At 37.2% G+C, this 25454-nt stretch overlaps 1 protein-coding gene across 1 annotated transcript; it reads left to right on the forward strand.

The window, feature by feature from the left end:
- The first annotated feature begins 1621 nt into the window (after positions 1-1621).
- Positions 1622-23025, forward strand: LOC150075495 (uncharacterized). Its single transcript, XM_090388514.1, has 2 exons — positions 1622-2303; positions 22967-23025. The coding sequence occupies exons 1-2, from the start codon at positions 1622-1624 to the stop codon at positions 23002-23004; spliced, it is 720 nt and encodes a 239-aa protein (XP_090244640.1). The 3' UTR covers positions 23005-23025.
- The last annotated feature ends 2429 nt before the right edge of the window (positions 23026-25454 follow it).

The raw sequence follows: 25454 nt of genomic DNA on the forward strand, positions 1-25454 counted from the left end.
GTTCAGTAGAAAATCGGCATGCCTATATATGCCAAGGGTGGAAACCAGATGACTGCAGTTTTGTGGTCATCAGGGCTAACAAGCCAGTCACTGAACATAACACAACCTAAACATGATCTACAATATTTGGGTTTGCACAGAGTCACAGAGGTCTACACAATAGTTTGTTCAAGTTTTCTGAGGTGCTATTTAATGTAAATAAAAAAAATATTTGTGTCAGTCTTTATTAATAATATTGATATAGGCATAGTAAGGTTAATATCTTAGTGTCCTGATGATCCAAAAGTGGGCAGAGTGGTTGGTGAAGTAATCAGAGTATGCTATCCCAAGGTGTGAAATAGCATATTTTCCTTTTGTTAGGCAAGGTACTGCCTCTGAATGGCAATAATTCCATAATAACATACCATTTCATTGATATCAAACCCAAGGTATTGGAGCATGAAAAAGACCACGGGGTAATTGTATAGTCTATGACATTTTTCTCTGAGCAGTGTAGACAAGTCAGCTTAGGTCAGCTCATTTGGTTCTGTCAGTGATATACAGGAGTTTTACAATCAGGGATGCAAAGATGATTATCCTGTTGTACGAGGAATGGTTAGGCTACATCTTGAGTTCTGTGTCACATGCATGGAAGCCTCATTTCAAGGAGAGATGTAGAACTGTTGGAACAGGTGTAGAGAAGAGCAACAGGTTTATTCAGGGGCACAAAAGGGTGCACTTAACAAGAAAGATTTAATTTCTGTAAATTGCAGTGTCTAGAAACAAAGCATTTGCAGAGACCTGACTGAAGTTTAAGGCATTTAGGTGCTCGAGTAACTGAAATGCCAATGATATGCTTACTTTTCCTCACGTGAGACACACAAGAGGGACATAAATTTAAATTATCGTGTGAAATTTGCTGTCAACCAGACAGTGATTGATGAAATGATCTTCAATCTTTTGTGTGGCAGTGGATGTACTGAATAAGTTTAAAGGAAGATTGAACAAATGAAATGGGTAGGTTTTTTTTTTTTTTGGCTGATGTATTGTTGTTTAAGTTTGCTTCCTACAGCATTTCTCCACTACTACTAATAATGTAATTTAAAATTAATAGTTAAGGTGTGACCTCAATAAAACCTAAGGCGTCACTAGCATTGCAAGTTAGTGAATAGCGCCATTGATAGTGCCATAAGATAATTATTTGAGATTACATTTTATATTCAGTTATTACTTTATATCAGCATAATTTATTCTTTTCACTTTTTCAGGATCAAGGAGAAAAACATGTTTTCCAAGTCAGCAAATGAGTGAAACAGATAACAAGAATAGAAACAGTGTTGCATTATAAAACTGAGTATTTCAATTCACAACAAATGTAGATTCTTAATTTAAAATTAGTGATCAGCAGTTTCAGTATGAACCATAATTATCTCAGGTTTACAGTTTAAATCAACTCTGAAAATATTTTGATAGCCTCTTAAAATAATAATACCAGAAACACAGAATGATCGTGTTTCACAACAAATTCAGTATCACTTTGTTAAAAACAGAGACATCTTGAAAGAAGAAAAAATATTTCAGAAATGGTTAAAGTGCACAAAGATCCTAAAATAGGGAAAAAAAGATTATAACAGTTAGAAATATGAGTGGAGAACATGAAAGAAAAGTACTGACATTTTTATATCACAAAACTATTCATACACAAGGGGAAAGATATTCCTGTGAAACATATGGCAAGAAATTTTCAAAATCTTATAATCCAAAATCACACTTAGTGCATACTAATAAGAAGAAGAAGAAATTTATCTGTGAAATATGTGACAAGATGTTTTCGACATCAGGTGGACTAAAAATACATGTACCTATTCATATTCAAGAAAAACCATTTTGTTGTGAAACATGTGGCAAGCCATTTTCAACTTCAGGTCGTCTGAAAATACACTTATTGGTACATACTAAAGAGAAACTATTTTCTTGTGAAACATGTGGCAAGACATTTCCAACATTAGGTCGTCTGAAAGTACATTTATTGGTTCATACTAAAGAAAAATTATTTTCTTGTGAAACATGTGGCAAGACGTTTTCACAATTGGGTCACCTGAAAACACACCTGTTAGTTCATACTCAGGAGAGACCATTTTCTTGTGAAATATGTGACAGGGCATTTTCACACTCAAGTAGTCTAAAAAAACACATGTTAGTTCATACTCAAGAGAAACCATTTGATTGTGAAATATGTGGCAAAGCATTTTCACAATCAGCTAGTCTAAAAACACACCTGTTAGTTCATACTCAGGAGAAGCAGTTTTCTTGTGACATATGTGGTAAGGCATTTTCACGGTTGCATAACTTGAAAACTCATCTATTAGTTCATACTCAGGAAAAACCATTTTCTTGTAAAATGTGTGGTAGGTCATTTTCCCGATCAGACAGTTTAAAAACACACATGTTAGTTCACACTCAGGAGAAACAGTTTTCTTGTGACAAATGTGGCAGGACATTTTCACGATCGCATAACTTAAAAAACCACCTATTAGTTCATTCTCAGAGGAAAGAAACCATTTTCTTGTGAAATATGTGGCATTTTATTTTCACAATCAGGTAGTCTAAAAAAAAACGCTCCTTAGTTCATAGCTAGGATTAATTTTCTTGTGAATTGTGCTAAATTATTTTTGCTGGCTGGAAATCTGAAAAATATCTGTTAGTTCATACCCAAGAAAACCATTTTCTTGTGAAATATGTGGCACGACATTTTCACAATCAGATTATCTGAAAACACCTGTTAATTCGTACTCAGGAGAAACCACTTTTTTATGAAATTTGTAAGTTGTTTTCACTGCCAGGAAATCTGAGAAGACATGTTATTTTATACTCAAGAGAAACAATTTCCTTGTGAAATAAGTAGTAAGTTCTTCATGATTGCATAACTTGAGAACCCACCTTTTAGTAATAGAGAGAGAGGGAGAGAGGGAAAATCTTTATTGCAACTAGATAAATGTAGATAGAGTTGTAATTGTCCCGTCACAGCCAAAGGCTCATATCAGAATTAAATAATTAATTATACAGACAATATAAAAATAAAAATGTAATATGCTGTGACAATTCTTCACGTGATGCAAGTATTAACTGTATTTACAATGTTACATCATGTAAGGTTATATTTACAATATATATAATATACATGAATGGCATTCATGCTTTATGTGGGTCAACAAATATCTTCTTTCATCTTCTCACCCTCCAACCTATGCACTTTACTAAGTACTATAGGTTCTAATACCTCTTGTGTTTGGAGTTTCATAAAAAAAAAAAAAATGCATCGATGTGCTCTTGTTTACAGGAGCATGATGGGTGTAGTAGTAGTAGTGGCATGTGATGCAAGAAAGCAAATGTATGAGCTTATGCAGCATCAGCCAAAAAAAAAAAAAAAAAAAAATCACACCATTCCCTCCAAATGCCTGTCCAGTTCCTCCTTAAATTTATTCAACTTATCAACTTCCACAACGACAGATGGAAGTTTGTTCCAGCAATTAACCACCCGCTGGCTAAAGACAAATTTCCGCACATCTATTCTACATCTGTCTTTTCTTAATTTGAATTTATGCCCCCTTAGGTTCGTAATCTGAACAAGTGGAAGGATCCCATCAGAATTCAGTGTGCTCAACCCATTCAAGGCCTTGTATACCTCAATCAGATCACCGTGCAGGTGCCTAGTCTCCAGCCACTGCAATTTGCAGAACTTAAGCCTCTCTTGGTAAGAGGATCCCTTCATTCCCCTCACCAATCTTGTTGCCCTTCTCTGTACACGCTCAAGTAAATCTACATCCTTCCTAAAATGAGGCCTCCAGACCTGTACGCAGTACTCAAGACGTGGCCTGACCATTGCCTTATACAGAGGGATAATCACCTCCTTTTCCCTGCTAGCAAAATTCCTATATATCATTGACAAAACCCCATGACCTACCCTGGCAGCCTGTCTACACTGCTCAGAGAACTTCATATCTGACTGCACAATTACTCCCAGGTCTTTTTCATTTTCTACCACCTTAAGTGTAGTACCACACAGTTGGTACGTTTCTCTGGGGTTACTTCTACCTATATGCAGTACTTTGCATTTGTCAAGGTTAAACTTCAGTTGCCACTTCTTAGCCCATCTGCCCAAATTATCTAGATCCTGTTGCAGTAGCACACTGCCATTACTGTCATTAACAACCCTGCCAACCTTTGTATCATCTGCAAACTTCGACATTAAGCCTGATATACCTTCATCAATATCATTGATAAATATACAAAACAACAGTGGACCTAACACCGAACCCTGTGGGACTCCACTAATAACATTAGTCCAAGAAGAGCAGCACCCATTGATTACCACCCTCTGTCTTCTCCCACTTAACCATCCTTTTATCCATTGTAGCAACTTACCCTTAATACCATTCTGCTCCAATTTGTACAATAGTCTTCCATGCGCAACAGTGTCAAAAGCTTTCCTGAAATCCAAATATATGATATCAAAATTAAAGTGTGGTGAGACTTAGCCCCACATGTAGCCAACAAATTTTGTCTAAGCTTGGCAGGTGGTGTGGAGAGTAGCACAAACTTGCTCTTATTGGTTCTGGGATTCAAGCAAGCTATCAAGACATCTTTCCTATAAATTTTATTGGTGCAAAACTTATTCAAGTCTGTATCAAATTTCTGTACTTCCTGTATTATTTGATTTGGGAGGAAGAAATCTGAGATATGAAGTCGCTGATGCTTTGAGCAGAGCATCAGGGTTGACCAATGTTCTTGGCTTGAATATTCACCAGTAATATGAATCTCAAATGGACAGTGCTGAGATTTGGTCTGCGACCATTTTAATTGTGGCTACCAGTTGCTGTATTTCAATAATATTAAGTAGTTGCTGCATTCTCATTGAAGTAGCCAAGATTGTAGTTCTCTCTTGTGGTGGGTGACAAGCTTTCCCTTTAGCCCATTTAAGGAGCCAGAATTTTGCAGGAAGGATTGGCTTCTTCATTGTAGTAGCTGCTATTGCCCCCACTTCAGCAACATAGAGGAGTAGAGTATAAATTACTGTTCTAATGTATTTCCTATTTATTTAAGGATCCTTGACATAGATTCAGTTTTTTTAGCGGTCTATTAAAGTGAGGCTGCTCTGGATGTAAGCTTGTCTATATGAGCATAAAACCAAAGTTTTGGATCAAATCTGCTTGGGTCGGAGTGGCTAATAATATTACATTTCCATCGAATGTTGGAGCTATTACTGTTAGGGTTGGTTTGAGGGAAAAAAACCATTAGTTTTGTTTTTTGTGGATTGATTGGGAGTCCATACTGTTTGTGGTATGAGGTGATGTTGATAAGACTGTTATAAATACATGCTGTGGACTGAAGATCATTATTGGGAGTAATAGGCATTAGAATTTTTATGTTTGCATATTTAAAGATTTTCCCATTTTTACAGACAAGAGGTGTGATGATGACTGTAAATAATAAGCCAGATAGGACTCCTCCTTGGGGAACACCAGCACAGATTTTCTTCTTGTGAGATTGTCCATGGGAATCAATCTGTAATACGCTGTCATGGAAAAGTGATGCTATGAACCAGAGGATGTTACCTTGGATTAGATAGTGGGCTTTGAGTAAGCAGAGGAGTGCTGACACGTTGATGATGTCAAAATTTGCTTCAATATCTAGGTTCGTGATAGCAAGTTCCTCATGCCGTTTGAAAGCAAACAATATAATACAAGGAGGTTCATCACTGTGGACTGGTTTTGGATGGCATAATGTATCTCTGGCAGCTTATCTCCAAGGACGCGGTTCATTAAGATGGGTAGCATATTTTTTTACAGGATTTTTAGGAGCATTGAAGGGTTAGATATCGGCTGAAAGTGTGTGAGTAGAGTGGGGTTTCGAATATTTGGATGTGGTCTGACAAGGTACCTGTTCCAGGCTTTAGGAAAGGATCTTGTGGTCAGAATTCCATTGAAGATGTGATGTACCTGAGTGATTGGTGGAGGAATGTCTAAGGCATCTATCATGAATTGGGGCACTATATCAGCCATAGTGCTTGCAGTTACTGGAAGTGAATTTATTGCTATCAGCTGGTGTGTAGAGATGGTGATGGAACGTAGGATGCCTTATTGTGATTCATGGTTGGGATGTAGAAGAGGGTTTGGCTGTCCTGCAGGTATGGTGTGAGTTCATGTCCGGAGGAGGGGAGGCTGTATACTGGATAGGATGTTAAAGTGGAGAAAAAGAGAATATTGTCAGAACTGATGCAAGTATGGCAGATGAGGTGGGAAACATCCAAAAAAGGAAGAGTTACTTATATGTTTTTACCCAAAGTGAATATTATAGAAGTAAAAAAGTCTGGCAACAGTTCAGAGTATATGCAGCCTTCCTTCTTACTGGACATGGACTCACAAAGAGACTGTATGAGTTAGGTCTAGTGAGAGATCAGAACTGCACTTGTGGAGAGCAGGAAACATCAGAACATATTCTGTTTTATTGCAGCCAGTATATTGATCTTAGGAATCAACTAGAATTATTATTGGGTGGCCTTGAGCAGAGTATATTATGGACCATGTTTGTGGAGAAGTACAGATTTTATTATTTTAATGAGTTTATACTTTCTGTGTTTAAAAAAAGAGAGCGTATCAAAGCTGTATAGTAGAGTTCGCCATCCCAGTGGCAGGGATGGAAACCAGGTCCACTGGGATAGGCAAGGTTAACAATGAACCTAACGTCTTATGCCACTTGGCTTGGGCCTATAATTTATAAATTATAAATTTATAAATTATAATTAATAATTTATATTTTGAGTTATTTTAGTTGTGTTGAATTGTTAAATTGAAAGTTTAGAGTTTTAACAGCCAAGTTTAAGTGACGTTAAGCACTGTGCCACATATAAGCCTAGGCTTGGGCGGTGGTACTTAATGGCACTTTGAATGAATGTCCTGCAGGTATATTCAATCTGGTGATATGTTCTAGCCATTGGGCTGGATCGTGCTGACTAGGGAAGCTGTTATGGGGGTTTAATGGCACATAAGCTACTATGGCTATAATGCTCTAGGGAAGCTATGGGATGTGAAGGTGTAAGGGTTGTAAGGCTCTTGTTCAAGTTGCACGTCAAGATGTGCTGTGATTGCTCTTGATTTTCTCCCTGTTAAATTGCACTCCTGCTCTTGAATAAGATAAATGGTCAGAAGTCTGTTGAGGGCTTTTCCAAATCTAGTGCAGCTGCTGCTTTCATAGAAAAGCCATGTGTACTTCTGGATTCTACTACGCTTGGAGTGAGACTAGATCCTGATCTTCCTTGAGGTGGCATATTGTGCAATTTTGTTTACCCAGCTTGTTAATAGAGTTACAAAATGAAAATATACAATTTTCTTGTGCTATTGCACAAGAAAATGAACTAATGTGCAGATTTCAGTATGTAACAAGGCAATTTTTCAGTAATGTTTTTTGAAAACATAATTGTTATTTCATACTCTTGAGGAGCATTTTCTGTGTTCAATAATATGGTGAGGTATTTTCAAAGTTTTGATATGAAGAAACACTTCTAAGTTCATATGTAGTGGGATCTTTTTGTTTCTATAATGTGGCAGTACACTTTCACAAACAGATAATCTTAAAGCATAATTGGTGAAGGTAAAGAAAGCTAACACGAGAACCACGAAAAACTATGGGGAACTTACTGGACAAATTGGTTTGCTGCTGCCACAGTTTCTCCCTGCATTCTCGGTAAACAGACGGCACGTATCAGCAGTAGAAGTCAAGAACAGTATATTGATTGACATGTAGGTGTGACAGATGATAATATCATAGTGTTAAGTGATTCATTGATATTATGATACCTATATATATAAAGAATCTTTCTTTGTTTTCCTATTATTTCCTAACCTAACATTTAAAGTCAGGGTATAAAATAAAACGAAAAATAAAGAAACCTTTTCCTTTTTACCTAACCTATCCTTTAAGGTTAAGGTTAGGAAACCTAACCTTAAAAACATACAAAGAAAGCAGTAATGTGGGTTTTTTTTTATATCAAAAACATTCATGAACTCCAATATTCTGCTTTTAATAATGAGAAAAAACTAATCATTACATCGTCTGTTGTGCCTACGTGTCAATCAATATGCTGTTCTCGTCTTCTACTGCCATTACCGATAACACAGTCTGTTTATCGAGAATGCAGAAAGAAACTGCAGTAGCGGCAAACCAGTTTGTCCAGTACATTTTGCCAATTTTGCCAACACAAGAACCATGGCAAACCAAAGTTTGCTATGGTTCTTGTGTTGGCTTTCTTACCTTAGCCGCATATTTAAGTTTACTACCTGGGGGGGGGGAACTTCTTATCCCATATACTGATATGGGATAAGAAAAAGTCAAAATTACAATTAAAAAAATGGGTATGCTTAAGAGAATTATTTGTTCAGTAAAATGTGTTTATGACATTTAGACATTATCAGTTATTCTGCAATTTAATTATTTTATGTAATGTATGTAAAGTTATGTAAATGGACTTTTTTTTTTTTGTGAGAAGCATTCCTGATACATGCAATTTTTTCAGTCAAATGAACCGAAGGGAACTTCACTTAAATCACAACTAACAATTGTTATTTAATTATTACATCAAAATCATGAGATGACTAATGTAATAGCCAAAAGCCATCAGCCAAAAAAAAAAAAAAAAAAAAAAAAAAAGCTGTCAGAGGGAATGGATTCTTTACTGTACTTTTCCTGGAATGGATGAGGAGGTGCAAAAATGCAGATATTTTTAATCTGGTTATGTCAGGTTCATTGCATACTGAATTAACGTTCAGATATAACACATCATTTGTAATCTGGACAGATGGAGTGCTACTAACCAAATTGAAAATATTTGCACTTTGTAATATTTGCGCGAAAATATTTGCTCTGCTCAGATTAAAGTAATTATATTTAAAATGGTATGTAGTGTTCTTTGTTTTTCATATTCTTCATGCATTTCTATGTGATGTTATTTAAAATTTTTAATTTGTTTTAATTTTTTGTTTCCATGGCCTAGATTGATGTTGAGATTATTTAATTTATTCAGCTTTGTAAGAAATCCAATCCCTGTAATAAAATAAATGAATAAATACCAGAATTTATTATGAACTGGGCATATTGTGCCACTTAAAAAAATGTGTGAGGGGATACAAAATTGTTTTCTCCCTCATTCACAAATATCAAGATGGAAGTTGTATGTTAAGTATGAACTGTTCAATGAAAGAAAAAAAATCATCATTAACTTTTGAAATTAAAAAACTACAAAGCCTGAAAATTTAAATTCTCGGCATAATTTTAAATTTACATCATAACTGCTGCTAAAACAGATAACTTTAAATTGGCATGCAATGTATATGCATAGATTTGATAAGCCACACCCAGAGAAGTTCACGCATAATAGCTCTAGTTTCTAGATATCAGCCTTCTGCTTGTTTGTAGATATTTGCTCATCATTTGTGATGTATTTATAATATTCTCTAGAGTTTAGCAGATTTTTCATTTGTGATATCTGTCATTAATAGGAAAATTCATTAAGTTTATCCCCCTTTCTCACGGCGCCTCCGTAGCTAGGTGGGAAGGGGCAGCAATGCGTAGCACACGCTTCTTGATTAGACCGGGATTCGAACCCGTCACCACCAAATATGGAGGATGCGGAAAGATCAGGGAATGACCACCGGATATCCTGGAGCAATATGGCCTTAGTTGCTAATGCTCCTAAAAAACCAAATAACAACAACCCCCCTTTCTCAAAATGTAGCATTATATTCTTCCTGGTGATATTGAACCAATATTTGTTAAAGCATCTGAAATACTTTTAACTGGATGGGAAACATCTCTGTAATGATTAGTGACTTGTGACTAAACATGCTTACACTACTTCACTCGGCAATAAAAGAAGTCTGGTATGGAATGGCAGAAAAGAAAAGATGCCCACTACCTAAAAATTTCAGGGCACTGCCTTCGCCTGGAAAGATTATGGTTTGTATCTTTTGGAATTCAGAAAGGTTGATTCTCATTGTGATTAAAATCACCCAGCAACTTACTTTATTATTATTATTAGCTATATGGTGCAAGGAAGCCTGAGGCTTATGCTGTACCAGCCAAAAAAAAAAATTTCTGAATTACCCTGATAGAGAGAGAGAGAGAGAGAGAGAGAGAGAGAGAGAGAGAGAGAGAGAGAGAGAGAGAAAACAAGAGTCAGAAGTAGAAGGGAATCACCAAGAAAGAGAAGAATGATGATATCCAGCTCAGGACCCTGGGTGTGCCAAGTCCATACTCACCAGATGTGTGCCCCTGGGGTTCTCAATGATATGCATATGGAAATTCATAAGAAAAACTCTGGGAAATAATTTTGCCGCATCAGATCATATCTACAGATGGCAGATTTGACAGTGATGATATTGGCAACCTCGGGCTGGAAAAGCATAAACCACCATCAACACAAGCTAAAATTCAGATGATTTCTCGCTTCTTTAAGCCAATAACGGACCACCTGCTAGGAAGGAAATTCAAAATAGATTATGAATTGTGTGGTCAGTTCAGGGTGCAATGTCTCCCGAATTAGTAGTAGTAAAAGCATATAATGCAAGAAAGCAAGCTTATGTAGCATCAGCCAAAAAAAACATTTCACTCATCCATTCCCTCTAAAAGTTTTTCCAGTTCCTTCTTGAATTTATTAAACTATCAACTTCCACAACAACAGATGTAAGTTTGTTCCAGGCAATCAACTACCCGCTGGCTAAAGGCAAATTTCCAGCACATCTGTTCTACAACTGTCTTTCCTCAATTTGAATTTGTCTCCTCAAGTGATTAATCTGGGCAAGAGGAAGAATCCCATCAGCATTGAATTTGCTCAACCCATTCAAGGCCTTATAAACCTCAATCAGATGACCTTGCAGGTGCCTAGTTTCCAGATGCTGCAATTTGGAGAATTTTAGCCTTTCTTGGTAAGAGAACCCCTTCGTTCCCCTGACTAATCTTGTTGCCCTTCTCTGTAGTTGTTCAAGCAACTCTACATCCTTTCTAAAATGAGGCCTCCAGACCTGTATGCGATGTGACCTGATCATTGCCTTATACAAAGGGATAATCACCCTACTAGAAAAATTCCTGTATATCACTGACAATACCCCAAACTGACTACACATTTCATTATCAGTAGCATGGAAAGGAAGGAAGGCAGCCCAAATTTCCTTCTTTTGTAAAAAATTTGGGATACTGACTTTGTATCCCGAAATTGTTGCAACATGTTCATTAGTGCCTTGCCATGGTGATAGTAAAAGTATGTTAGTGTAGAAGGATATTACCTTGAAAAAGAATAATGAGGTTGGTGACTTTAGTATGCATGTGATTTTTTAAAATATAAATGTCAACCCCGAACCAAAATCATATGCAAATCCCCCCACTTCCAGTTTAAAAATAAATGTTAGATAAAAAACAGCTCTTATTTGTGATATTTGATTTTGAAATTGATGTTTCAAGTTATGTTATGTTATTTGGTTTTTAGGAGCATTAGCAACTAAGGCCATATTGCTCCGAGGATATGTGGTGGTCATTCCCTGACCTTTCTGCATTCTCCATATTTGGTGGTCACGGGCTCGAACCCTGGTCTAATCAAGAAGCGTGTGTTACGCACTGCCGCTCCTGCCCGCCTGGCTACGGAGGCGCCTGATGTTTCAAGTGAAAGTAATGATTTGTTCACAAATGAATATGAGGTGTGATTAAAAAGTTCAGTCACTGAACGTTTTGATCACGCAAGCATTTTGGCAATTATGAAGCTTACAAATTATTTGAATGGTTATCCTTTGAAGTACTGTAGTTTCCTTGACCAGTATGTACTGATTCGAACACTTTTTCAATTTCTAGAAGTATTCCTGATCATCGTCTTTTGAAATTGCTAATAGTTTCCTGTGTTGCATTCTAAATAATTACCTCAGTCATTCAAATCTGTGGCCTTTCCAGGGGGATTTTAAGCTTGGAAACAAAAAAAATCATAGGGAATTAAATCTCATAAGTAAGGCATTAACAATAGTGATGGAATGTTTTTCAAGAAATTCTTGAATTTAAAGTGTCAAGTGTGCATGTGTTGTCATGATGCAGGTGTTAAGTCCCTGTCCTTCTTGCTGTTTTCTCAAATCAGCATCACCCAAATGTAGAACTACTCTATAGAATTCCTGGTTCATTGTGAGACCATGCTAGACTTTATAATGAATAGGTTCTTTCAGTCCAAAAAATACAATAACTGTGATCTTCACATTTGAACAAGATTGTCTTTCTTTTCTGGGTCTTGGAGATAACAGTCCTCCATTGAGAGGACTGGTCATAACCCACCATTTATTACCAGCAATGATGGAAGAAACAAAGTGGGTCAGCAAGGGCATGTTGACTAATATGCAAAATGCTCAGTGATCATCAGTAAGGATATGATGCAGAATATGAGCTTTTGTTAAAACTCACATCTTGTGTTAAAATTGATTGACATATAAGAAATACCAATTTCACCAGCAACTTCTGAGATAGTTAAACACTGATCGCTCCTAATCAGATCACAAACAGTGATTGACTCATTGGGTTTTGAAACTCAAGAGTAGCCAGAGTAAGGATCATCTTTGGGAGACAAGCAGCCTTTGCTAAACTTTGCAATTTATCATTCAAATGACAGCATCTTTCACTGAAAGTTGTTTTTAAAATTACATAGGTTTCTGTTGCACTATTTCCTAATTTGGAAAAAAAAATCTGTTGCAGATTCATTGGTCAGTAAAAATTGCTCATTTTAAAACAAATTTTAAACACATGTTCAATGCACACCAATTTAGAATGATTGCAGATTAACATGAATAATGTGTTACTACAATATGCCTAGATGAGTCACTGAACACGTTGCAACAAGTTGTAATGATGCAACAGTTTTGGGATACAAAGTCAGTATCCCAACTTTTTTAATCACACCTTGTGTTTGAATCTATTAACAAATGTGTAAAAATGGGTTACATAAAGAAACATTTCCTTTTTCTGATTAAAATTTCCTATAACTTTAACATATTGTCTATTACAATGTTAAAGAAAAAATTGATAATGGGGTTACCAACTTATTAACTTTTTTTTTGTTATTATGGTCCCTTTCTATTCATATGAATAAAATATAAAACTTAGTTGTTCTTATTTTTTTGAGGACATGTTACCTGGACTAATTCTAAAAAATTAGATCTGGCCATGAGATAGGTACTGTTTGTTTAATTTGTACCATTTATTTCTCCAATTGGTATGAGTTTGTTAAGTTATACAGTGTAACATAAATAGTAATTACTATATTTTCTGGTTATAAAAGATTTATTTCCCTGGAAAGTGTTGCTTCAGATTCCCCTGTGTTTTATGGGTCTGAAGGTATACTAAGTGTGTCCAGTGATGTCTTTATCTTTGTGTGTCCACAGACAGAATAGTTAAAATGTCAAGGTGGCCTTCTGAGAAAGGCTAGATTTCTTAGAAGGTTTTTTATTATGACCATTTCAGATCACATGTAAAAGGCAACAAAAAACAGTTTCTGAATAAGTGGAGTTAGGTAATTCCAGGAAGCCTTAGCTAACTGCTGTTGTTGGACATCTCAATTAACAAACCCTTTATTAAAGCAGTGTTTTCAAACTTTAATGACAGAAAAACCCCTTTTAGCTTAAATTTTTTCATGGATTCCTGCACTTAATAAAATTCTTTCTGTGCTTTAAATTTTTTTTTAGTTTTTAAATAGTGATAAGAATTTTGGACATTTTTTGTGGATCTTCCTAAGCATCTGTTTATTGTCTGCAGACCTCTATGCACCCATAGAGGTCTGCAGACAATAGTTTGAGAAATACTGCTTTAAAGTATTCTTGTGTGAGCAGTGGGCTAAATGAATAGAGGCACAAAATTACAATTTGGCATCAGCAGATGAATGAAGTGACCACCCATTTCATAGGTGTGCAAATGGGTGAAAAATTAGTGGGAGTTAGTGAAACATGAAATAGTTATGTCTTTCAAGAATTGTAGAATCAGCAATGTCCTTGATAGCCCTGAAGTTGGCACACTATTTGAATAAAGTCAGATCATAATGTAAGTAATGACAAGTGTAACAGTAGTGATGATGCATGTTTGACATTATACAAGTAAAAGCTTCATTTTACACTGACATTTTGTTTTGTAAAGTTTCAAAATGCAATGAAATATTTTTTTCTGAAAATTTGCCTTCTAAAAGGTAGGTGCATCTTATTGTAAAATACATATGTTAATTTAAGAAGAAAAGACAATGTAACTACAGCGAGATAATATTTGAAACATCCCTCCCCAAAGTCTCCAGAAACATCCGTGATACAGTGCCCAGCAAGATATAGTATAGTTTTCTTTATATTATTATTATTATTATTATTAATATCAATTTATTTTCCAAAGAAATATCCCTTTACAGCTATGCAGCTAGAGGACATGAGTTACATACAGAGATAAAACATAAAATACAGACAAATACATTGTATACAGAGCCAGATACAATATACGGCCTTAAACAGCCACTGGTGAAGATACAAAAACATAAAGTTACAACAAATAAAAGTGCATATGGATACATTGGAGCGTGGATAGTGCGGCATCACAGAGAGTCCACCTAGAACATGACTAAGGAATACATGTCTGCAAGAATGGAAGCTCTGTATGTTCTGTCCTTGCAGAGTTTCTCAACGTCTATGGCTAATCTATTAAATATCTGGAAGGAGTTATGTGGAAACATGTTGTCCAGGGAGGACATGCTATGCAGCTTCAATCTGTATGGGGAGGTGTCGGACTGGCATCTTCTCCTGTCGGGCGGTCTGGCGATGATATCCCAAATATTGGTTGACTTCAGTTTTCCGGATAGAAGCTGAGAGAGGGTAAGAAGGTTCCTAGAGATGATGAGATACCTCCAAGGAAGCGTATTAAGATTGGTGACCAGAACAGATTTTGAGATTGTAGGTGTTAGCCCGGCAACCCTATTTAGCCATTTCAAGATCCAGAATTCCAAGGAGAGGAACCTGGCTTGGTATGATGAGGGTGCTGAGGACCATATAGTCGAGGCATATAATGGAATTGGGAAAATGCAACGCAGAATGTATTTGATGATAAGGTCCGGGTTATGGAAGTTGGAGATCTCTTGTTTTACTGCCCATAAAGCCGAATATGTTTTCGTTCGAGTGGCATTAAAGTGAGGCAAGAAGGTGAGGTCTTTGTCCCAGATGATACCCAAATCTTTATGTTGGGTGACTTTTTTAACTGGAGAGTTCGCTATAATGATGTTCACATCGTTGGTATTTTTCTTCTCGGTGATAGAGAGTTGTGCAGTTTTCTCTTTATTAATGGAGAGTCCAATCGCATGAAGGTAGTTTTCCAGTTCATGTAGCTGTCGGTTGGAGCTCACGGTAATAGACTGGAGAGACTGGGGGCATTTTGTGATGATGAAGAACTTAATATCATCTGCGTAGGTGGTAAAATTAGTACGGTTTGATAGGAAGGGTTCTAAAGATGCGGCAAAGAGGGCGGCAGAGAGAATGCCCCCTTGTGGGAGCCCTCTGGAGCAGAGAATGTGGTGATAATGGTTTTGATTTCTGATCCATAGGGTCCTGGACTGAAGGAGTTTCCTAAGGAGAACTAGGATGTTACCAGAGATTTTGAAGTAGTTGCACAGTATGATACATAATGCATGGGTGGACAGATTGTCAAAGGCCGCCTTAATGTCGAGGAACACAATATCCAGTTGCTCTTTGTTGCTTAAGGTATTTTCAATTCTGAACAGTGTGTCCAAGAGGTTGGTGATCGTGGAACGTCCAGTTAGAACACTATGGAGGTATGGAGGTTTGTGGCTGAACATGTGATGGGTGAGAGCAGGAAGTATGGCTTTTTCCAAGATTTTGAGGAAAGTGCATCCTACGGAAATTGGTCTGTAGTCATTAGGCGATTTTGGGTTAGACTTTTTTTGGAACGGGAGAAACATAATATGTGTTCCAGATAGCAGGGTACACTCCTGTTACGAGGACGGAATTGAATGCATCAAGCAAGAGGTCAATGATATATACAATACATATTTTAATCATGAAAATAGGGAATCCATCCGGGCCAGTGGTAGACTTGTTGGGAAGACTGTTGATGACCTCAGTAAGGCGTTCCTTTGTGATGGCAATTTTATCCAGTGATGTCTGGTTAGCTGGTGGATTAACTCGAATAAAGGGGTTTGGAGCAGATAGGGGCTTAGTTGCGAGCGAGTTAGCCCATGCGTGGAAGATGTCAGTGGTCATGGGGGACTGTTGGTTCTTGTTGGTGAAGATTCTTTTCCCAAGTTTCATTCTGTGTGCAATACAGTCGTTCTGCGCCTTCCTCTGAATGCGTAGGAAGCATGCCCGATGTTTTTTATAGAGTTGGTAGTCGGCTAGATCCCGCGTTCTTTGCCACTTCCTGTATAGTTTCTGTTTGATGATGAAGGCGAGTTTTGTGTCGCTGGTAAACCAGTTCTTGGTATAGGTAAAGAACTCTTTCCTGTTTTTCTTTGCATCCTTTGCCAAGGATTTCTCATAATCTGCCTTTGCCTGTCTAATTGCGTTGCTAGTAATGATTTAACAAATTGAATGGATTTGAGCTGCTGGTAGTCTTCTAAAGCTGATTTTGTAAGACCAAGCCAAGTGAGACTTGGTGTCATTCTGAAATTGGTGATTAGGGATTTCACTTTGATGATTATAATGTGTTCATGAGAGACAGAGAGGGACGTTTGGGGGGGGGGGGATGGTTATGCTTCTTGCCAAAAGAGAATTGAAAGCAGTCACTGTTACCACTCTGATTAATAGCAGTAACAGTCTGACTGCTTTCAATTCTCTCTTTCAGTTTCAGTATTTATTCTACAGCCAGAAGGATGTAGAATCATTATTGAATGAGTTGTCTATTGATAAGTAAAGTTCATAGTTGGATATGCTACAGATTATAGGAACTTTGATAAAAACTTGTTTAGGCACCTTAGATAGTCACGCAAGGTTGAATGCTTTATTATGGATGAATTTTACTTACCCCTTATTGATTGCAGTTTGTGGTCGAGGATTATAACTAATAAGATCAGATTTTTGAATTGTTTGGCTAATTTATTTCAGCATGTCAGAGAAAGCCTATGGCCATGCAACGAAAGGAATTATTATGAGCAAAAATAGTAATTAATGGCCATATAATAAGAACAAGTAAAAACATTAAATACCTCAACAATACGATTTCAGATTTAGGAAATGCAGATATGGAGAATAAAATTATAAATTTCAACAAAATGAATAGTATTATTAGAAGACATTTTGGTAAATATAAGTCAAGAGATATACAATTATAACTCCATAAAATAATCTCAAAATCAACTTTAATGTTTGGATCTGAAACTTGGTTATTGAAGAAAAAAGACAAAAGAAGGCTGGAGACACTTGAAATGAGATTTCTTAGGCCCCTTGCAGGGTACTCGTTGAGAGACTATCCCAAACCACACCATTAGAGAACATTTAGGCACCAGCAGTATAGTGGAGGAAACATAATGAGGATGACTTATGAAAGACTACCCAAGAAGACTGTTTTATAGACCACATGGATGGAGGAATGTTGGAAGACCCTAGAAAAGATGAATAGGCCAATTTGAGTCTTGTAACAGACCTTAACTGCACAATCCCTGTTTGTAGAGAAGCTGTCAGAGAAAGTACAAGAGGTTATCGATATCCTTGACTAGCCCTCACCAAGGAAGGATACAAATATTATCAAAGATTTCGCAGTGCAGTGCATTGCAGGAATCACTAGCAGTAGCATCTGTAAAGTTGTAAAATGAGCAGTATCCATAGGAATTGCAGTAGTCAAAGGCAAAGGAGAGGTTTTGAATGCTGCGTAAGATTACGCTAGTCAACAAAATGAAACTTTTTTTCATCAAAGATGAATTTATAATAAATATCACACTTGGGCCACGTGGAATATCAATTCAACTGCCAAAGTGTATTATTTTCATGAATTGCATGTGTTCTCTGGCTGATCTGCCTGTTTTGCTGAACAAAAAACCTGAGTTTCTTGGGGGGCAAAACCTTGCTGCCCATGCCTAATGAAGAATGACTAACACAGCCACGGAGTGAAAAAAGGCCGTAAAAGTTCCTCTGAAGCCCAGACCTTTTTCACCTGGTGTGGGAGGGACAGTGACAATGCCACCATGCTACCTGTGTTACCTATGCAGAAAGCAGGATGTAAAACTAGTTTAGAAAAGTGTGTTCATCTTTGATGACTGCATAAGTAACACAGGTAGGGAAATGATTCCATTTGGGCATTAAGTCAACAGAAAACTGCTACTAATATGACTGCTGGAAATACTATTATTATTATTATTAATAGCCATGTGGTGCAAGGAAGCCTGAGGCTTATGCAGCACCAGGAAAAAAAAAAGAAAAAAAAAAGTTCCCGAGTTGCCCTGAGATAGAGAGAGAGATAGAGACAAAAGTAGAATTGGTACACATTACAAACAGTTTCATTACAAAACCCACTAGGAGGCTGATTACAGTTACATTTTTATCACTTTTATATTTCAAACCCAATACACTTTATACACAGTTAAAATTGCACTATTGTAAAAGATATGTACAATTTAAAAATATGCAGGTGATTTCCTTTGGTACACTTTTACCTGGAATGCTATGGTGCAACATACAATAGCAGTCTGCCAACATACTTTCATTCCAGAAACCTTGGTAGCTGTTTTCTGTTGACTTAATGCCCAAATGGAATCATTTCCCCCTACTTATTGCTAAGTGTGCCAAGGTTTTTCAGGAAATAAGTCTAAATGTGATTGCAAGTAATGAAGTTTCAGTGGCATGCAAGTAATTAAGTTCAGTGACGTACGACATCCCATTTCTTTATATTCATTGGGTAGTTTCTGAACTTTGTGAGCAGGTGATCTGTGGTTATCCGAGAAGTTTCCACAAATTTGTTTGAAAGCCTCAAGCTTTTTCTTCTAATACATTGAGGCATTTTTCAAAGCTTTCAGCATGCAGGAGCTCTCTGATTTGAAGCCTCAAGGATTTTCAATTTCACGGCACTGGTTTTGGAAATTTCTCACTTAAGTAATGAAATTGTATCAAATTCATCTTAACCATTGCCTTGACAAAACTCCTCATTAGACCAAGTTTAATATGGAGAGGCAGAAGGAAAATTTTCATTGATTCATCAATAGACTATACTGCACATTACTCATCCCTGGCCTTTACTTGCTTCTTTGAGGCCACTCACATCTGAAATCAGTGGCATAGCTACCATGTAGGTAGCTATGCCACTAGGTAGGTAGGTAGGCAAGGCAATTGCCTCCGGGCCCGGTCCCTTTAGGTACCCGGCATCTTTGGCTGTCTCCTCTTTTTGCAATTTTCATTAATTAAGTAGAGGCCTGAACATGTTCTTTGCCTTCGGGCCCAAAAAAGGGTAGCTACGCTACTGTCTGAAGTAATACGCTGCAGAAGAACAGTTGCCCCCATAGGCATAGAAAGCAATAGTATTTTGTGAATCTTCCTTGATGCCCATTAACACACCAATAACCTTGAGGTCATTACAGATACAGCACTAATCAATGGAAATTGATGAGTGCTGTATTGAATTGCCTCCAGTAGTATCTTCATGTTATGCACTCAGTGATCACTGAATTGTGACCACCCCAGCTGTAATGGACTATGCCGTATAGCTCACAGACAAGTAGCCATGGTGGCTTTTTTTCTGGCAAGTACTAGGATCCCTGGTGCATATGGTCAACATTTCACTGGTGAGGTCTACTGGCAGCTTTTCGGAGACCATGTGCACCCTGCCATGTTGCAGTTTATCCTTGACAGAAACAGGATCTTCCAAGACAATAATCTGCTGTGTCATCAGCCTCACTCTGTGCATAAGTGGTTCAAGGAACACAGTGAAGATATCACCCATCTTGACTGGCCTCCAAATTCACATGACCTCAATCCAATTGAACACCTGTGAGACGTTTTGGAATAGAATGTGAGGTGTATGGATTGGCAACTGTCATCTATTCCAACACTGTCGAAAGCCTTGCAGGCAGCATGGCTGTAGATTCCTATGGATATCTTCAGACATCTAGTGGAGTAAATGTCTAGGCAAAAAGCAGCTGTTATCCATGCAAACTGTGGCCCAACACCGCATTAGGTAAGTGGTCACAATTCAGTGATCATTGAGTTTGTCTCCTTTGGTTAAACAGAGTTGTTTCAAAAAAGGAGATGTACTATAACATGAAGACACTACTCAAAGCAATTCAAGGAATATTGCTATACTGAATTGTTTTGAGTTGTGCCTTCCTGTTGTACACTGGCGTGCAAAACTTAAGGACCGGTCAGGTTTTCACCTGTAGCTTCTCATAGGAGTGGCCTGGATATGGGAAAAGCATACCAAAGGAACCTCATGAGGTACAAAAATGATGAAGGAAACAACACTGACACAACAACAGAAACAAAACTGTACAAAGGGACATTTATTCAAAAATGGCAACATAGCACTGGCTGCCATGATATAGATACATCACTGCCAAAGATGGAACAAAGGGAAGAGGTGGTCCTCAGTAGGAGATATGGCCACCCCTGATGTCGATGCAGGCTTTGCATTGTCTGTCCATACCTAGAACAATGTTGCTGATAAGTTCTTGTGGTAACATCGTCCATTCCTCTGTCAGCACCATCTTCAGCTGGTGAACATTTTCTGGTGGGTGTGGATGTACCTCTAGGCATCTCCCCAGAGTGCCCCATATGTATTAGATGGGATTTAGATCGGAGGAAACGGGCAGGCCAATCCATACAAACAATGTCCTCACTTTTCAAAAGCATATCAACAGCTGCAATGCAGTGGGGTGTGGCATTATCATCCATAAACATGAACGCGAGGCCAATGGCACCTTGGAACAGACGCACATGGGGAAGGATTACCTCAGTACAGTAGTGTGCACCAGTTACAGTACTGCCTTCCAGTATCTGGAGTTGTGTACGTCCATCCAAGATAATGCCTCCCCAGATGAGAACACCTAGACTGCCATATTGATCCCTTTCAGTGATGTTTGCAGAATGATAACATGTGCCAACCTCTCGCCAGATTAGCTGATGTCCAGAATCGCTGCTGAGACTGAATTTACTCTCTTCAGTAAAGAGTACCTTACCCCATTGCTCTGCTGTCCAGTTCTTGTGTTCAATGCACCACTGTAAACGGTGTCTCCAATGGGCAGGTGTTAAAGGGACACAGCATACTGGCCATCGAGCAAAGAGTCCACCTTTGTGGAGTCACCTGGCCACAGTAAACTGCAATATCCTGTGCAGCTGGTTTGTGATGGATCCCACTGTTTGGTGTCAGTCCCTCTTGGCCTGTAGGAGTATATAGCGGTCATCATTGGACGTTTTTCGTAGACAACCACCACTGGTCCTTTGAACAGCTGTACCTGTTGTTCTGAAGGCTGACCACACACGTGAGATGATGCTATGGGCGATACCGAACCCTGCAGCCACACTCCTTGCACTTCGAGCTTCCCAATTGTTCGACCCTGGGCAAAGTCATCAAGATGTTGTCTACTGGCCATTTTGTTGTCTGTAGCACTGTATGAAACCAATCGAACATCTGTAACAATTGTGCTCACCATTCGGTAATTTGTAAATAACTGGTGAAGTGCTGCTTTTATCTGTTTATGTGAGCACTCTCATCACAATTCAAATTTTTGCACATGCACCAGCTTTCTACTGAAAGGCCACAGTTATGCAAATTGCCATAGGCTGTTTCGTTTGATTTTGTGGTTGTAACCTTTAGAAATAGTGTTGGGCCTTAAGTTTTGCACACCAGTGTAGGTATGTCTTCTTTAGATTAACAGAGTGGGTAATGGGGATGGTTGGCTTTACATTCCCTTTATACAATGGAACATCTTTCAGACTTTGCTGTGAGGCATTGCTGAATGGCCTCTCATCAACAAAGAGGAGCCATTCAGATACAATGTGCACTTGTGACATTTCCATTGATATCATGGCAGTAGCAGAGTAGACCATTTACTCTAAAGAACATACAAAACTTTGTTTCTTTTTCAATATAACTTTGACTTTCGTTTTAACCAAAACAAAATTAATTATGAAAAAGGCTAGATCTCTAGTGAAGTTATTTAACCCATCTTGGGTAAACAGCTCTGTCTCCAATATCTATTCATGAGGTGTGCTCAGGATCAGCTGAAGTTTTTAGGTCTCTGCCGAGCACAATTTCATCACATTCCATTTCATTTTCTAAAGAATATAGATACACTAAGAGGATGTCACTTCTCATTGCATTGCATGGATAGTTTCAACACCAATCACAAAACTTCTTCTCTAATTCAGACATCACATCAGAGAAAGTCAAGCATTATTGGAGGAAGTCAAATGTAATGGAGACTACATTAACATACATAGTTTCCTTGTTTGTGAAAGACATCTTTTAATTTTGTAGTTTTTATTTGAATGGCCTCTGCACATATGTGTGTGTATGTCTGATTTATTTAATTTTTTTTTTTTTAGCATAGAATTGGGATTTCAGTTCTGCTGTTACCCTCTTAAAAATTGCATCATTATCCCAGTTGATCAAAGGTCACACAATGCCTGATTTGTATTAACACATCATCATCATATTTTGATATTTCCACAAAACAACGTTTAAGCACTTTCCTAGAATCTTTGCAAATTAAGGAAATTTTCTGACCTTTCTGTTTACCTATAGTTAAAAGATAATTTGTTTCTCTGACTACTCAAACTTTGAATTACAAAAGAGATTATTTTGAGTTAAGTGAGTGACCTCAGCGAAATCATAGCCTTAACTAATGCCGAACGTTGACGGTACAATTAGTAATTATTTGAAATTATATTTTGTTTATTAAATTTTTATTATTTTATAACAACATAATTAATTCTTTTCACTTTTACAGGATCAAGGAGGACAAAATGTTTTCAAGTCAACAAATGAATGATACAAATAAGAATAGAGCCAGTAGTGCCTTGTGACGGTGCATATATTTTTAATATTGTCATCAAAAATAGCTTTCTTTTTTAAAGTGAGTAATCAACAGGCTCAGTATGAATCATAATGATATGGTGCTTACAGTTTAAACCAGCCACACACATATTTTGATGACTGCAAAATCTGACAGATGAGAAAGAGAAACATAGAATCATATTATTTCATAAATACTGAAGCAGCAGATTTCTGTTAAATATCTATACATTTTGATAGAAGAACAGATATTTCAGAAGATAATTAAAGTATACAAAGAGAGCAAAATTGAGAAAAGTGGATAAACGTCAAAAAAATGAATGGACAAAGTGGAAAAAAAGCATTGACATCACCATATCGCAAAATTGTTCACAGTCAGGGGAAACATTTCTCCTGTGAAACATGTGGTAAGGTATTTTCCCACTCAAGCAATCTAAAAACACACCAGTTAGTCCATACTCAGATCAAACAATTTTATTGTGAAACATGTGGCAAGGTATTTTCTCAATCAAGTAATCTAAAAACACACCAGTTAGTCCATACTCAGATCAAACAATTTTATTGTGAAGCATGTGGCAAAGCATTTTCATTATCGGGCAATCTAAAAACACACCTGTTAGTCCATACGCAGATTAAAGAATTTTATTGTGAAACATGTGGAAAGCCATTTTCAACGTTAGGTCATCTGAAAGCACACTCGTTGGTACATACTAAAGAGAAACCATTTTGTTGCGAGACATGTGGCAAGTTATTTTCACTGGCAGGAAATCTGAGAACACATATCTTACTTCATACTCATGAAAAACAATTTTCTTGTGAAATATGTGGCAGGGCATTTTCACGGTCAGGCAACCTGAAAAGACACCTGTTAATTCACAATCACGAGAAACCATTTCCTTGTGAAATATGTGGCAAGGCATTTTCACACTCAAGTAAACTAAAAGTACATCGGTTAGTTCATACTCAGGAGAAACCGTTTCCTTGTGAACTATGTGGCAGAGCATTTTCACAGTCAAGTACTCTAAAAACACACATGTTAGTGCATACTAAGGAGAAATCCTTTTTTTGTGAAAAATGTGGCAGAGCATTTTCACGATCAACTAACTTGAAGGCACACCTGTTAGTTCATACGCGGAAGAAGCCATTTTTTTGTAAAATATGTGACAAAGCATTTTCACATTCAAATAGTCTAAAAACGCACTATTTAGTCCATACTCAGGAGAAACCATTTTTTTGTGAAATATGTGGCAAGGCATTTTCACATTCAGGTAACCTAAAAAAACATCTTTTAGTAATTCATACTGAGGAAAAATAATTTTCCAGGGGAAATGTGCCACAAGGCATTTTTGCAGGCAGGTTATCTGAAGACACATTACTTCGTACCTGTGAGAAACCCTTTCTGTTTTCAGTGTGTGGCAAGGTATTTTCGAAGTCATGATTTGAAGAAATGCTGATTGATAAGTTTAGTGAGTTTACTATTCAGAAAGATTCATTTCCTTGCTACCAGTTGATTGAAAAATTAGTTCAATTTAAGAACTTTTCTTTGGAAAGTCCATAGTTCATATCAGTTACTCTGCAAATTAACTTTCTTTCCTAGAATGTGTAGCAACAAATTTATTGTATATAGTGATGTAAAAAGACATTTGAGAAGAAGAATTTATCATTTTAAGTTACAGCCAAAAGAAGCTTTGAGTAAATCAAACTCAGAACAATGATTACTACTCAATTATTATGAAAATGCCATGAGAAGATCACTGTAGTGCTGGTTGATGAAGCAGAGTTCTTAGGTTCTTTTCCTAAAATAAATGTGTTACAGGAATGCAGATATTTTCAGTCTGGTTAATTGGTGACACACTGGTTAATCAGTGTTTGTTTGTTTGTTTGTTATTTAGTTTTTAGGAGCATTAGCAACTAAGGCCATATTGCTCCGGGATATGCGGTGGTCATTCTCTGACCTTTCTGCATGCTCCATATTTGGTGGTGACGGGCTCGAACCCCGGTCTAATCAAGAAGCGTATGCTAGTTAATCAGTGTACCATAGCCAATATCAGTTACTCTGAAAATTAACTGTCCTTTGTTAGCGGAATCTGTGATAAAAAAAATTTCGGCATCAGTCAGAACAAGAGGATATTGCTTTTATTGATGGTAGAAGTATGCTCCATGTGCAGTGCATCTTAAGAAGCATTTTTCAGTTACTTCAACAGAAAAAGAACCTTGATGAAATCATAAATAATTACTACTCAGTTATTACATCCAAACCATTAGAAGATCAATGTAGTGCTATCTGATAGAGTAGATTCCTTACTGTACTTTTCCTAACACATATCAAGAGGGAGAAGAAATGCAGATATTTTCAATCTGGTTAAACAAGGTTACTGCAATGACATTTAAAGGTATACTAGTTGAAATCTGTGTAGAGGAAG

The sequence above is a fragment of the Mastigoproctus giganteus genome, chromosome 14, assembly GCF_048544385.1.
Source record: "Mastigoproctus giganteus isolate SK-2022 chromosome 14, ASM4854438v1, whole genome shotgun sequence".
Taxonomy (NCBI): Eukaryota; Metazoa; Arthropoda; class Arachnida; order Uropygi; family Thelyphonidae; genus Mastigoproctus; species Mastigoproctus giganteus.